Source organism: Oncorhynchus gorbuscha, unplaced genomic scaffold (assembly GCF_021184085.1).
Source record: "Oncorhynchus gorbuscha isolate QuinsamMale2020 ecotype Even-year unplaced genomic scaffold, OgorEven_v1.0 Un_scaffold_2827, whole genome shotgun sequence".
Lineage (NCBI taxonomy): Eukaryota > Metazoa > Chordata > Actinopteri > Salmoniformes > Salmonidae > Oncorhynchus > Oncorhynchus gorbuscha.
In genome coordinates, this window is record NW_025747230.1 from 17,064 (window position 1) to 33,619 (window position 16,556).

The 16,556-nt window shown below is 46.1% G+C and overlaps 1 protein-coding gene across 1 annotated transcript; it reads right to left on the bottom strand.

The window, feature by feature from the left end:
- Positions 1-3,304: 3,304 nt before the first annotated feature.
- On the bottom strand, positions 3,305-16,268 carry LOC124026776 (pancreatic secretory granule membrane major glycoprotein GP2-like). Its single transcript, XM_046339519.1, has 9 exons — positions 16,259-16,268; positions 13,865-14,524; positions 13,375-13,563; positions 11,256-11,461; positions 10,163-10,314; positions 6,638-6,883; positions 6,256-6,415; positions 3,902-3,977; positions 3,305-3,777 (listed from the first exon to the last, which is right to left on the bottom strand). The coding sequence occupies exons 2-9, from the start codon at positions 14,463-14,465 to the stop codon at positions 3,758-3,760; spliced, it is 1,650 nt and encodes a 549-aa protein (XP_046195475.1). The 5' UTR covers positions 14,466-14,524; positions 16,259-16,268; the 3' UTR covers positions 3,305-3,757.
- Between the last annotated feature and the right edge of the window lie 288 nt (positions 16,269-16,556).

The window sequence follows — 16,556 nt, forward strand, 5'->3', positions numbered from 1 at the left end:
TGACCTCTGACCTCTGCTATAGTGGTGCATTCTACTAGAGGAGTAGCTACATCGTGGGCCTCTGACCTATGACCTCTGACCTCTGCTATAGTGGTGCATTCTACTAGAGGAGTAGCTACATCGTGGGCCTCTGACCTATGGCCTCTGACCTCTGCTATAGTGGTGCATTCTACTAGAGGAGTAGCTGATCGTGGGCCTCTCACCTATGACCTCTGACCTCTGCTATAGTGGTGCATTCTACTAGAGGAGTAGCTACTATGACCTCTGACCTCTGCGTGGGCCTCCAGAGGGTAGATCGTGGGCCTCTGACTATGACCTCTGACCTCTGCTATAGTGGTGCACCTATGACCTCTGACCTCTGCTACATCGTGGGCCTCTGACCTATAGTGGTGCATTCTACTAGAGGAGTAGCTACATCATGGTTCCTGCTCCGAGGAGTTCCCCCTCAATGATATTTGCGCCTCGGCCAGTTGGGCGGTTTATGTGCTCTGTTGGATTACTCCAATCCTTTTTGTTGGTGCCTTGAAAAGGACACAGGTGGAAGTAGTGCACGGCAGCTATTTAAAGTGGTCAGTCGCAGCACTACCATCACGGTACTAATCTGAAATTCTAACTCAGAATGTACCCTGCCACGTGGAAGGAAACCATATTGGAGTGATCCAATAGCTCACATAACCGTGGTTACATACGTAACCTTCGTGTTCACTGAATTGCTAGCGCTAGTTGCTCAAAGATACCTAGCATCAATGCTAGCTTTGGTTAACACCTGCTGCGTGATGATGCATTTTCCTGTTTAGGTTAGAGGTCACGCTGAAGTGCATTTCAAATATAACAGATTTGAAGCGATTTACATTCTTCCATACCAAACAGATTGCTCTCTCTCTTGGAAGATCATTGAAAGAACAGGAGAATAACACCAGTGTTCTTGGAAGATCACCATTGAAAGAACAGGAAGAATGAATAACACCAGTGTTCTGGGAAGATCACCAATGAAAGAACAGGAGAATGCATAACACCAGTGTTCTTGGAAGATCACCAATGGGAAGATCACCAATGAAAGAACAGGAGAATAACACCAGTGTTCTGGGAAGATCACCAATGAAAGAACAGGAGAATGAATAACACCAGTGTTCTGGGAAGATCACCAATGAAAGAACAGGAGAATGAATAACACCAGTGTTCTGGGAAGATCACCAATGAAAGAACAGGAGAATAACACCAGTGTTCTGGGAAGATCACCAATGAGAAGAAGTGTTCTGGGAAGGAAAGAATAACATAACACCAGTGTTCTGGGAAGATCACCAATGAAAGAACAGGAGAATAACACCAGTGTTCTGGGAAGATCACCAATGAAAGAACAGGAAGATACCAATGAAAGAACAGGAGAATAACACCAGTGTTCTGGGAAGATCACCAATGAAAGAACAGGAGAATAACACCAGTGTTCTGGGAAGATCACCAATGAAAGAACAGGAGAATAACACCAGTGTTCTGGGAAGATCACCAATGAAAGAACAGGAGAATAACACCAGTGTTCTGGGAAGATCACCAATGAAAGAACAGGAGAATGAATAACACCAGTGTTCTTGGAAGATCACCAATGAAAGAACAGGAGAATAACACCAGTGTTCTGGGAAGATCACCAATGAAAGAACAGGAGAATAACACCAGTGTTCTGGGAAGATCACCAATGAAAGAACAGGAGAATGCATAACACCAGTGTTCTGGGAAGATCACCAATGAAAGAACAGGAGAATAACACCAGTGTTCTGGGAAGATCACCAATGAACAGGAGAACAGGATCACCAATGAAAGAAATAACACCAGTGTTCTGGGAAGATCACCAATGAAAGAACAGGAGAATAACACCAGTGTTCTGGGAAGATCACCAATGAAAGAACAGGAGAATGAATAAGTGTTCTGGGAAGATCACCAGTGTTCTGGGAAGATCACCAATGAAAGAACAGGAGAATAACACCAGTGTTCTGGGAAGATCACCAATGAAAGAACAGGAGAATAACACCAGTGTTCTGGGAAGATCACCAATGAAAGAACAGGAGAATGAATAACACCAGTGTTCTGGGAAGATCACCAATGAAAGAACAGGAGAATAACACCAGTGTTCTGGGAAGATCACCAATGAAAGAACAGGAGAATGAATAACACCAGTGTTCTGGGAAGATCACCAATGAAAGAACAGGAGAATGAATAACACCAGTGTTCTGGGAAGATCACCAATGAAAGAACAGGAGAATAACACCAGTGTTCTGGGAAGATCACCAATGAAAGAACAGGAGAATAACACCAGTGTTCTGGGAAGATCACCAATGAAAGAACAGAAGAAGAATAACACCAGTGTTCTGGGAAGATCACCAATGAAAGAACAAGAATAACACCAGTGTTCTGGGAAGATCACCAATGAAAGCATAACACCAGTGTTCTGGGAAGATCACCAATGAAAGAACAGAGAAGAATAACACCAGTGTTCTGGGAAGATCACCAATGAAAGAACAGGAAGATCACCAATGAAAGAACAGGAGCATAACACCAGTGTTCTGGGAAGATCACCAATGAAAGAACAGGAGCATAACACCAGTGTTCTGGGAAGATCACCAATGAAAGAACAGGAGAATGAATAACACCAGTGTTCTGGAAAGATCACCAATGAAAGAACAGGAGAATGCATAACACCAGTGTTCTGGGAAGATCACCAATGAAAGAACAGGAGAATGCATAACACCAGTGTTCTGGGAAGATCACCAATGAAAGAACAGGAGAATAACACCAGTGTTCTGGGAAGATCACCAATGAAAGAACAGGAGAATAACACCAGTGTTCTGGGAAGATCACCAATGAAAGAACAGGAGAATAACACCAGTGTTCTGGGAAGATCACCAATGAAAGAACAGGAGAATAACACCAGTGCGCATTTCGGAACACAGTCAATGTTTTTAACACGTTTTAACTTTTGATGATGTCATCGGGTATAACTTTTTAACTTTATATTTGTTTTCTACAACTTAAAGAAATGCGCCATTTTCACATATAGACAATGTGCTGTCAATAATGAAAATGATGAAGAGATTTTCCTTTTAATTAATTAATTGCTTAATTCATTGGAATTTCCTCTTTGTAAGTCTGCTGTTGTGTTGTGATGATGCAGTCTTCTAACAGTGTTTCTGGGGTAATACTGACACCTACTGGTTCATCATTGTCTTGACTGATCCCACAGAGAAAGAACTAAACTATAGCAATAGTACACTACATGCCCAGTACATTATTCATACATTAATACATTTATACATATATTTATCATTTATATTTTATTAACACTTAAATTACTGCACATACAAAGCATTTTAGAGCAATAGGATGAAATGATATTATAGCTGCAGTTTAAACTAGAAAAGGGAGATGTTTGTGTTGATATAATCCCAACTAGATGTCCATTTATTTTAAAGTTACAAACATTAGTGACCAGCACATACACTTTCTGGCCTCAAGCATTAGTTAAAGGTTCAACAATGAATTTGTGTTGGTTCAAATAGAAATGTTTTACTAATCATTCTAGAAATACGAGGAATATAAAAATATCCTTAAAAGATCATTATTTATAACTGGATGTATGTAAGATATTATATATTAAATGGCCTGGTTTAGGACATAAATCATGTATAGGTGAGATAGGTTTATGAACTTTACATTAATCATTTAGATAACTGGATTCATTGTTTAGGATACAGGAAGCCTGACAAGTTCAATCTTCATTTTGGGACCCTGAAAGTCAAAAACAAATACACTGTTATTTAGTTACTTAGTTACCTGAGTGTCCATCACTGACATCAACATCATTTGTTTGATGACATCTATTATTGGTTGATTGATAAGAGGTCGTACTCACAGGTGATTGGTCCGATGGTGACGGGGTCGAGGGGGACAGAGGGGGTGACAGAGCGGTATTTCCTTTTGGTGCACATCTGAGGAGAGAGACGAGAAGGAGTCAGAGAGATCAAACACTGAGACAGAGAGACGGGACGGAGTCAGAGAGACCAGACACTGAGACAGAGAGACCAGAGAGAGTCAGAGAGACCAGACACTGAGACAGAGAGACCAGATACTGAGACAGAGAGACGGGAAGGAGTCAGAGAGACCAGACACTGAGACAGAGAGACCAGACACTGAGACAGAGAGACCAGACACTGAGACAGAGAGACGAGAAGGAGTCAGAGAGACCAGACACTGAGACAGAGAGACCAGATACTGAGACAGAGAGACCAGACACTGAGACAGAGAGACCAGATACTGAGACAGAGAGACGAGAAGGAGTCAGAGAGACCAGACACTGAGACAGAGAGACCAGAAACTGAGACAGAGAGACCAGACACTGAGACAGAGAGACCAGATACTGAGACAGAGAGACGGGAAGGAGTCAGAGAGACCAGACACTGAGACAGAGAGACCAGACACTGAGACAGAGAGACCAGAGAGAGTCAGAGAGACCAGACACTGAGACAGAGAGACCAGACACTGAGACAGAGAGACCAGAGAGAGTCAGAGAGACCAGACACTGAGACAGAGAGACCAGAGAGAGTCAGAGAGACCAGATACTGAGACAGAGAGACCAGACACTGAGACAGAGAGACCAGACACTGAGACAGAGAGACCAGAGAGAGTCAGAGAGACCAGACACTGAGACAGAGAGACGAGAGGAGTCAGAGAGACCAGACACTGAGACAGAGAGACCAGAGAGAGTCAGAGAGACCAGACACTGAGACAGAGAGACCAGAGAGAGTCAGAGAGACCAGACACTGAGACAGAGAGACGAGAAGGAGTCAGAGAGACCAGACACTGAGACAGAGAGACCAGAGAGAGTCAGAGAGACCAGACACTGAGACAGAGAGACGAGAAGGAGTCAGAGAGACCAGACACTGAGACAGAGAGACGAGAATGAGTCAGAGAGACCAGACACTGAGACAGAGAGACGAGATGGAGTCAGAGAGACCAGACACTGAGACAGAGAGACCAGACACTGTGACAGAGAGACGAGAAGGAGTCAGAGAGACCAGACACTGAGACAAAGAGACGAGATGGAGTCAGAGAGATCAGAGAGAGTCAGAGAGACCAGACACTGAGACAGAGAGATGAGAAGGAGTCAGAGAGACCAGACACTGAGACAGAGAGACCAGACACTGAGACAGAGAGACGAGAAGGAGTCAGAGAGACCAGACACTGAGACAGAGAGACGAGAAGGAGTCAGAGAGACCAGACACTGAGACAGAGAGACTCGAAGGAGTCAGAGAGACCAGAGAGAGTCAGAGAGACCAGACACTGAGACAGAGAGACGAGAAGGAGTCAGAGAGACCAGACACTGAGACAGAGAGACCAGACACTGAGACAGAGAGACGAGAAGGAGTCAGAGAGACCAGACACTGAGACAGAGAGACGAGATGGAGTCAGAGAGACCAGACACTGAGACAGAGAGACGAGAAGGAGTCAGAGAGACCAGACACTGAGACAGAGAGACCAGACACTGAGACAGAGAGACGAGATGGAGTCAGAGAGACCAGACACTGAGACAGAGAGACGAGAAGGAGTCAGAGAGACCAGACACTGAGACAGAGAGACCAGAGAGAGTCAGAGAGACCAGATACTGAGACAGAGAGACGAGAAGGAGTCAGAGAGATCAGACACTGAGACAGAGAGACGAGAAGGAGTCAGAGAGACCAGATACTGAGACAGAGAGACCAGACACTGAGTCAGAGAGACCAGATACTGAGACAGAGAGACGAGAAGGAGTCAGAGAGACCAGACACAGACAGAGAGATTAGAAGGAGTCAGAGAGACCAGACACTGAGACAGAGAGACCAGACACTGAGACAGAGAGACCAGAGAGAGTCAGAGAGACCAGATACTGAGACAGGGAGACCAGAGAGAGTCAGAAACCACCACACACAGACTGAGTGAGACCAGAGAGAGACCACAGACTGAGTGAGACCAGAGAGAGACCAGAGACTGAGTGAGACCAGAGAGAGACCACAGACTGAGTGAGACCAGAGAGAGACCACAGACTGAGTGAGACCAGAGAGAGACCACAAACTGAGTGAGACCAGAGAGAGACCACAAACTGAGTGAGACCAGAGAGAGACCAGAGAGAGACCACAGACTGAGTGAGACCAGAGAGAGACCACAGACTGAGTGAGACCAGAGAGAGACCAGACAGAGTGGATGAGTCAGCGGGAAAGATGCAGGACTCACTGGAGTGCAGGAGGAGCTCCTCTGGTCACACAGGCTGAGTCTGCAGTGCAGGAAGACGTCCCGGTAGTCCCCCTGGTACAGGAACAGCAGAGCAGAGAAGCGAGCCCTGAGAGACGAGCCGCTCTCCTCCACCCTCACCTGACGGAGTTCAGTCGGACATCTGGGAAACAGGGAGGGTCATGGGTTTAGGTTAGATAACGCAACAGAAAATACACAAACATTAGGGTTCGGTTCCCAGACACAGAATAAGCCTGATCCTGGAGTAAAAAGCATATGGAGAAGCTCCATGTAAAGTGTTAGTCCAGGACCAGACTTAATCTGTGTCTGGGAAAACCTCCTCCATATGTTCCTTGAGTATAAACCAAGACACCTGCACACATACTTGTTCTGAATGATGTAGTATCGCATGATGTCTTTAGGGTCGGGGGATTGCGTGGCATAGCAGTCCTCCAGAACGACCACGAAACGCTCCGTCTCGGACTCCTCTACGGACACGCCCACGTGCAGCACGGAACCCACCGGCAAGGTGACTCCGCCCGCTGGGTAAGCCTTTGTGAAGTCGTCGCTGTGGTACAGAGTCATGTTGGAGCCCAATCTGGAGCCCTTACCGACTCTGGAACCCTTCAGCCTGTCAAATGGGCCAATAGGAGATTTGGTTTGTTAGATTCCAAATAAACAGAGTAGAAAACTCACGGACGTTTAGTAAAGCTGAAACCAAGTTAATTCACCCACTGGGTCATACAGCAGCATAAGGCAACGACATGTTTCCACCAGTGGTAGTATATATATATAGACCCCAATGTGGATGGAGCATCCTCCTTCCCTCTAAACATGATATGTTTCCACCAGTGGTAGTATATATATATATATAGACCCCAATGTGGATGGAGCATCCTCCTTCCCTCTAAACATGACATGTTTCCACCAGTGGTAGTATATATATATATATATAGACCCCAATGTGGATGGAGCATCCTCCTTCCCTCTAAACATGACATGTTTCCACCAGTGGTAGTATATATATATATATATAGACCCCAATGTGGATGGAGCATCCTCCTTCCCTCTAAACATGACATGTTTCCACCAGTGGTAGTATATATATATATATAGACCCCAATGTGGATGGAGCATCCTCCTTCCCTCTAAACATGACATGTTTCCACCAGTGGTAGTATATATATATATATATATAGACCCCAATGTGGATGGAGCATCCTCCTTCCCTCTAAACATGACATGTTTCCACCAGTGGTAGTATATATATATATATATATATATATACCCCAATGTGGATGGAGCATCATCCTTCCCGCTAAACATGTTTATTGCTCGGCAGGAAGTTAAGTGATGCAGGCAATAAACTGTTCCTTCTCCCAATGTGACCTGATCTCCATTCCTCACTAACCCACATCTCTCCATCCTTATCAGTTCCTGCAACCATGTGATTGCCTCTCCTTTACTCAAAACATTCCAAGCTTAACTGCCTCCACCACAAACATTCCTCCTTCAGATAACCATTAACATCTGGTGTAGAAACCTGACTATGGTACTCAATATTTGAGGTTTAGGAGTCAGAACCCATCAGTATAGTTTTAGCACTGTTACACAGCCAGCTTCAGCTACATATCTTGGAGGAACACCCAGAACAAACAGTACTGTGATGAGTGAGTGGACAAATGTCACGACCGTTGTATGAATAATTGGACCAAGGCGCAGCGTGAGTAGAGTTCCACATTTTAACGATAGTGAAACTTCCAAAACAACAAAGACATAAGAGGCACTCATACAAAACCATATCCCACATCGCAGGTCCGAATAAGGACACACTAAGTACGATCCCCAATTAGAGGTAACGATTATCAGCTGCCTCCAACTGGGAACCATACACACACACCAACATAGAAATATAATACCTAGAAACCCCCCTAGTCACAACCTGACCTATTACACCATAGAGAACCCTGAGGGCTCTCTATGGTCAGGGTGTGACAGTACCCCCCCCCCCAAAGGTGTGGACTCTGACCGCAAAACCTGAAACTAGATGGGGAGGGTTCGGGTGGGCAACTAGCATCGGTGGCGCCTCCGTTGCGGGACGTAGCTCAGACCGCGGATCCGGACATGGAGCGGGGCTGAACGCTGTGCCCGTCGCATAGGAAGGCTCCGGACATGGCACCATCGCAGGAAGCTCCGGACATGGAACGCCGCTGGAAGCCCCGGGCCATGGCACCATCGCAGGAAGCCTCGGGCCATGGAACGCCGCTGGAAGCCCCGGGCCATGGCACCATCGCAGGAAGCCTCGGGCCATGGAACGCCGCTGGAAGCCCCGGGCCATGGCACCATCGCAGGAAGCCCCGGGCCATGGCACCATCGCTGGAAGCCCCGGGCTGTAGACCGGACTGTACACACACACTGGTGGACGAGTGCGGGGAGCCGGCACAGGTTGCACCGGACTGATGACACGCTCTTCAGGGCGAGTGCGGGGAGCCGGCACAGGACGTACCAGGCTGGGAAGGCGCACTGGACGCCTGGTGCGGGGAGCCGGCAAACTGCTCCATCGACTCCCAGACGGTCTCGGTCTCTCTCCTCGGCTCTGCCGACCGCCCCTTGTGCCCCCCCCCCAAAAAAAAAACTTTGTGTTGCCCTTGAACTGTTTGAGGCCGCGGACCCTGACATCGTCACTTTCCTCCTCTGACGTCGTCTCGCATCCATCTAGTATCTCTTCCTATAACCAACTCTCCTTCACCTCCTGGGCACGCTGCTTGGTACTGACTAGGAGGGATATTCTGTCACAACCGTTGTATGAATAATTGGACCAAGGCGCAGCGTGAGTAGAGTTCCACATTTTAACGATAGTGAAACTTCCAAAACAACAACGAGATAATGACCGTGAACTATGTAGCGCACATAGGCACTCATACAAAACCATATCCCACATCGCAGGTCGGAATAAGGACACACTAAGTACGATCCCCAATTAGAGGTAACGATTATCAGCTGCCTCCAACTGGGAACCATACACACACCAACATAGAAATATAATACCTAGAAACCCCCCTAGTCACGCCCTGGCCTATTACACCATAGAGAACCTAGAGGGCTCTCTATGGTCAGGGCGTGACAACAGAGGAGGTGATAAACTCTTAACTAGTCATCTAAAGGATCATCAAGAACCACGGGTTTAGAGGATAAACTGTCTATACATTAACAGAATACTGACAGCTTGACATGTGTTAGCCTGCATTAACAGGATACTGACAGTCTGACATGTGTTAGCCTGCATTAACAGGATACTGACAGTCTGACATGTGTTAGCCTGCATTAACAGAATACTGACAGTCTGACATGTGTTAGCCTGCATTAACAGAATACTGACAGTCTGACATGTGTTAGCCTGCATTAACAGGATACTGACAGTCTGACATGTGTTAGCCTGCATTAACAGGATACTGACAGTCTGACATGTGTTAGCCTGCATTAACAGAATACTGACAGTCTCTCATGTGTTAGCCTGCATTAACAGGATACTGACAGTCTGACATGTGTTAGCCTGCATTAACAGAATAATGACAGTCTGACATGTGTTAGCCTGCATTAACAGGATACTGACAGTCTCTCATGTGTTAGCCTGCATTAACAGAATACTGACAGCTTGACATGTGTTAGCCTGCATTGCGTTACAGGGGCGCAACTTTGTTTTTAGAAGTTGGGGGGGCATAGTTATTATTGTTTTTAAATCGAGTCGGATACCCAGCCTACCCAACCACTCGGAGGCGTCCGCATGGTCCTAAAGTACACCGCTGCCTCGTATTGTATCACATTCCAATGATAAAACTGGTCAAAGATGCACCCCTGTTGTGTTACATTGTCCATGTTTTACAGTGTTTACTGTAACATCACCACTTACGACAGGTAGGGTTTGATGGCCACATCCAGGCTGGTCTCTGATTCCAGAGGGTAGGCACAGGAGAAAGGCACGCTCACGGGTCGGCTGAAGGACACGTCGGGGACGTGGTAGATGAATAAACTGTTGGAAAAGATGGCGTCCGTTCCGTTTGTCTGGTGAAAGGGGGAAAAGGGAAGAAGATTAGAAGCCAGGAGACAACCTCTCACCAGTTCTCACAATAATATCACTCTTGGTCTATTTCAGTTCATCATTTTCTGTTGATGGCAACATGTCTCTCTAGCCTGAGTCCCGTCATCTGTTCATCATTTTCTGTTGATGGCAACATGTCTCTCTAGCCTGAGTCCCGTCATCTGTTCATCATTTTCTGTTGATGGCAACATGTCTCTCTAGCCTGAGTCCCGTCATCTGTTCATCATTTTCTGTTGATGGCAACATGTCTCTCTAGCCTGAGTCCGTCATCTGTTCATCATTTTCTGTTGATGGCAACATGTCTCTCTAGCCTGAGTCCCGTCATCTGTTCATCATTTTCTGTTGATGGCAACATGTCTCTCTTGAGTCCCGTCATCTGTTCATCATTTTCTGTTGATGGCAACATGTCTCTCTAGCCTGAGTCCCGTCATCTGTTCATCATTTTCTGTTGATGGCAACATGTCTCTCTAGCCTGGTCCCGTCATCTGTTCATCATTTTCTGTTGATGGCAACATGTCTCTCTAGCCTGAGTCCGTCATCTGTTCATCATTTTCTGTTGATGGCAACATGTCTCTCTAGCCTGAGTCCCGTCATCTGTTCATCATTTTCTGTTGATGGCAACATGTCTCTCTAGCCTGAGTCCCGTCATCTGTTCATCATTTTCTGTTGATGGCAACATGTCTCTAGCCTGAGTCCCGTCATCTGTTCATCATTTTCTGTTGATGGCAACATGTCTCTCTAGAGTCCCGTCATCTGTTCATCATTTTCTGTTGATGGCAACATGTCTCTCTAGCCTGAGTCCCGTCATCTGTTCATCATTTTCTGTTGATGGCAACATGTCTCACAGCAAGTGTTCTCTGTTGAACGTTTCGGTGAGGAACGGGGTGAACGGGTCTCTTCTCACCTCCAGAGTGTTTCCGCAGGCGCCCTCCGTGCGCTCCACCTGGTACCATACCATGCCGCCACGCTCTTCGTGAGCGTTACACCGGGGGTCGGCCAGGTTAGCGGTGGTGGCGTCCAGACCAGCGGCCTCCAGGTTAGTCCTGTTGAGACCCACCTGTACCAGGCTCCGCCCACATACTACCTCTGGGTGCAGCAAAACAGGCTGATCTGTAAGAGAGGAAGAGAGAGACAGAGGGATGAGAAACAGGCTGATCTGTAAGAGAGGAAGAGAGAGACATAGGGAGAAACAGGCTGATCTGTAAGAGAGGACAGAGGGATGAGAAACAGGCTGATCTATAAGAGAGGAAGAGAGAGACAGAGGGATAAGAAACAGGCTGATCTGTAAGAGAGGAAGAGAGAGACAGAGGGATGAGAAACAGGCTGATCTGTAAGAGAGGAAGAGAGAGACAGAGGGATAAGAAACAGGCTGATCTGTAAGAGAGGAAGAGAGAGACAGAGGGATGAGAAACAGGCTGATCTGTAAGAGAGGAAGAGAGAGACAGAGGGATGAGAAACAGGCTGATCTGTAAGAGAGGAAGAGAGAGACAGAGGGATGAGAAACAGGCTGATCTGTAAGAGAGGAAGAGAGAGACAGGGATGAGAAACAGGCTGATCTGTAAGAGAGGAAGAGAGAGACAGAGGGATGAGAAACAGGCTGATCTGTAAGAGAGGAAGAGAGAGACAGAGGGATGAGAAACAGGCTGATCTGTAAGAGAGGAAGAGAGAGACAGAGGGATGAGAAACAGGCTGATCTGTAACAGAGGAAGAGAGAGACAGAGGGATGAGAAACAGGCTGATCTGTAACAGAGGAAGAGAGAGACAGAGGGATGAGAAACAGGCTGATCTGTAAGAGAGGAAGAGAGAGACAGAGGGATGAGAAACAGGCTGATCTGTAAGAGAGGAAGAGAGAGACAGAGGGATGAGAAACAGGCTGATCTGTAACAGAGGAAGAGAGAGACAGAGGGATGAGAAACAGGCTGATCTGTAAGAGAGGAAGAGAGAGACAGAGGGATGAGAAACAGGCTGATCTGTAACAGAGGAAGAGAGAGACAGAGGGATGAGAAACAGGCTGATCTGTAAGAGAGGAAGAGAGAGACAGAGGGATGAGAAACAGGCTGATCTGTAACAGAGGAAGAGAGAGACAGAGGGATGAGAAACAGGCTGATCTGTAAGAGAGGAAGAGAGAGACAGAGGGATGAGAAACAGGCTGATCTGTAACAGAGGAAGAGAGAGACAGAGGGATGAGAAACAGGCTGATCTATAAGAGAGGAAGAGAGAGACAGAGGGATGAGAAACAGGCTGATCTGTAAGAGAGGAAGAGAGAGACAGAGGGATGAGAAACAGGCTGATCTGTAAGAGAGGAAGAGAGAGACAGAGGGATGAGAAACAGGCTGATCTGTAAGAGAGGAAGAGAGAGACAGAGGGATGAGAAACAGGCTGATCTGTAAGAGAGGAAGAGAGAGACAGAGGGATGAGAAACAGGCTGATCTGTAAGAGAGGAAGAGAGGACAGAGGGAGAGAAACAGGCTGATCTGTAAGAGAGGAAGAGAGAGACAGAGGGATGAGAAACAGGCTGATCTGTAAGAGAGGAAGAGAGAGACAGAGGGATGAGAAACAGGCTGATCTGTAAGAGAGGAAGAGAGAGACAAAGGGATGAGAAAATAAAGACAACAGAAAATAAGTTATTCAAGAACCCAAAATGAAAAGAAGGAATTACAAATGATCATATAAACTCTTCGAAAAAAGGGTTCCAAAAGGGTTCTTTGAATGTCCCCATAGGATAACCCTTTTTGGTTCCAGGTAGAACCCTTTTTGGTTCCAGGTAGAACCCTTTTTGGTTCCAGGTAGAACCCTTTTTGGTTCCAGGTAGAACTCTTTTTGGTTCCAGGCAGGGGTTCTACTTGGAACCCAATAGGGTTCTAACTGGAACCAAAATGGTTATAGCTGGCACCAAAAAAGGGTTCTTCACAGGGTTCTCTTATGGGGACAGCCGAAGAACCCTTTTAGGTTCTAATTAGCACCTGTTTTTCTAAGAGAGTACAGTACATAGGTCCTCAAGCAGGTGTTTTCTGAGAACTCACCTGGCCTCTCACACCGCCAAGTGACCCCATCGGTGCTCACGCAGGTCTCCCCCGCTCTGCAGGTACTACACATTGCTTTTGGCGTAGTCGTGGAAACCTGTGACTGTGTTGTTGTTGTGGTGCGATTGTTCTCTACTGGCATTTCTGTAGATGTGACTGGTTTTGGTGTTGTGGTGGGAGCTGACACATCTGGAACAAGGAGTTAAACAGGAGACACAGTTATGAGGGAACATTATGAGGGAACATTCATCGCTCATGTTTTGAAAGAACTAGTATGCTGGTATTACCAGAATCAATATGAATGAATGGATGAATATGCTGAGTACTGTTGATATCTAGGGCCATAAGAAGAACATCAAGGTGCATATAACCAGCTGGTGAATGACTAAGCAGTAAACAGTTTAAAAATAAATACAACTTCAATTCAAAAGGCAGAACAACATCAACAAGCCCCACTCAGAACTTGGCAAAGCAGCAGGCGAAACCTTACATGCACAATAGGCGAAGTAGCACCCGGGAGGCATGACGAACTTGTACACAAAGTAGTTCCCAGGGCATGCCTTGACGTGGATGGGCTGAGACTGCACCCAGCAGCAGTCCCCATTGAAGCTGGCGCAGACTGCACTCTGGACAATTTCATCCACCTGCTGGGGGGGAGGAAACGCCAGCCACAAGGGAGCCTGGGTGCCGCACTGGAAGGAATCCACGCACCTGTCCGGCATGGACACGCTCTGGTTGCCGATGAACATGCGGTAATAGCCGTCCCAGCGGACGTTGCGGTCGCAGTGCTTGTTGCCCACGTGGTTGTTGGTGGAACGCCAGGCGTCGTTCAGGACCGTGTAGATCTTACAGGGGTTGGAGCACTGCTGGATGCCGGCGACCGTGATGCAGTCCTCCCCGTCGGCGCACTCGTTGAAGCCGCAGCTGAACCGGACATGGGCAAGGTTGGTGTTGGAGGTGGAGGTGGGGTAGGAGCGGCGGACACGGCGAGGGGCGTGGTGGTGGTCGGCGGTGGAGGTGTGGCCAGGTAAACAGATGAGGCCGTCTCCGGAGAAGCCCTTCTTACAGGTGCATGTGATGTCACCTGTCATGGGGGAGGTGTGGCAGACGGCTTGTTCGTGACATGCCTCGCAGCTGGTGACAATCGTACCTGTGGGAATTTGGGAATATATGGGTTCATCATCTTTTTAGGTTGAGGTATCATGATACAACTGAATTGTTTTGATGCTTCCATTTTTAGGTTCTGCCACTAAAAGAGCAGAGAAAGTCTGTTGTGTGGTGGGTTATATAATATTATACTGTATAAAAACACTTCACACATAATACATGTATCCCTGCACTGTCAACTCTAAACAAAAATATGTTGTTCAGAGTTAGATATGGCAGAACTAAAATAAGACAATGCAAAAATGAACAAATGAACAAATGCTATACAGTATGGTTTATATCATATATAGTATTCATTATGAATAAACATAAATCATTTAATGTTTTAAATATACAGTGCATTTGGAAAGTATTCAGACCCCTTGACCTTTTCCACATGTTGTTACTTTACAGCCTATTTGTAAAATGGATTAAATCGTGTTTTACCCTCAAGGACATTCTGAGACCTGTCCCGAAGCCTCCTGCGTTGTCTTGGCTGTGTGCTTAGGGTCGTTGTCCTGTTGGAAGGTGAACCTTTGCCCCAGTCTGAGGTCCTGAGCACCCTGAAGCAGGTTTTCATCAAGGATCTCTCTGTACATTGCTATGTTCATCTTGCCCTCGATCCTGACTAGTCTCTCAGTCCCTGCCACTGAAAATCTCCCCACAGCATGATGCTGCAACCACCATGCTTCACCGTAGGGTTTGGTGCCCGGTTTTCCCAAGACGTGATGCTTGGTATTCAGGCCAAAGAGTTCAATCTTGGTTTCATCAGACCAGAGAGTATTGTTTCTCATGGTCTGAGAGTCCTTTAGGTGCCTTTTGGCCAAGTGGGCTGTCATGTACATTTTACTGAGGAGTGGCTTCTGTCTGGCCACTCTACCATAATGGCCTGATTGGTGGAGTGGTACAGAGATGGTTGTCCTTCTGGAGCTATGTCAGAGTCACCTCCCTGACCAAGGCCCTTCTCCTCCGATTACTCAGCTTGGCCAGGCGGCCAGCTCTAGGAAGAGTCTTGGTGGTTCCAAACTTCTTCCATATATGAATGGAAATCATGTCCAATTTCCAAATCATGTCCAATCAATTGAATCCAGCTGTTGATGTATTAACCTACAGGTGGACTCCAATCAAGTTGTAAAGTTGTAAAAATATCTCAAGGATGATCAACGGAAACAGGTTGCACATGAGCTCAATTTCGAGTCTCATAGCAAAGGGTCTGAATACTTATGTAAATACATCATTTATGTTTTATTCAAATTCTAAAAACCTGTTTTCGCTTTGTCATTATGGGGTATTGTGTGTAGATGGATGAGGAAAAATTAATTTAATCCATTTTAGAATGAGGCTGTAACGTAACAAAATGTGGTAAAAGTCCAGGGGTCTGAATACTTTCCCAATGTAAAGTATAGGTATTAAATATATGTGTGTACCTGAGGTGTCCAGCTGTTGATGTATTAAATATATAGTATAGCTGTGTCCAGCTGTTGATGTATTAAATATATAGTATATTTGTGTGTACCTGAGGTATGTCCAGCTGTTGATGTATTAAATATATAGTATATTTGATGTATTAAATATGTACCTGAGGTATGTCCAGCTGTTGATGTATTAAATATATAGTATATTTGTGTGTACCTGAGGTATGTCCAGCTGTTGATGTATTAAATATATAGTATATTTGTGTGTACCTGAGGTATGTCCAGCTGTTGATGTATTAAATATATAGTATATTTGTGTGTACCTGAGGTATGTCCAGCTGTTGATGTATTAAATATATAGTATATTTGTGTACCTGTATGTCCAGCTGTTGATGTATTAAATATATGTATAGGTACCTGAGGTACGTCCAGCTGTTGATGTATTAAATATATAGTATATTTGTGTGTACCTGATAGTATGTCCAGCGCTGGACAGAACCAGTAGAGGCACCAGCAGAGCCACCAGGATCATCCTCATCAACACTAGTTACTTCTACAGGGGCAGAAACGGGGAACACAACCTGAAGGAAAATACACTTATTATATTCATCCACACTTTAT

Coding starts and splice junctions, on each gene's coding strand:
- LOC124026776 (XM_046339519.1), bottom strand. CDS start 14,465: ATGACAGGTGACATCACATGCACCTGTAAGAAGGGCTTCTCCGGAGAC. Junction 10,315..11,255: donor CCTGCGGAAACACTCTGGAG/GTGAGAAGAGAC, acceptor CCCTTTCACCAG/ACAAACGGAACGGACGCCAT. Junction 3,778..3,901: donor CACCATCGGACCAATCACCT/GTGAGTACGACC, acceptor TTTGACTTTCAG/GGTCCCAAAATGAAGATTGA.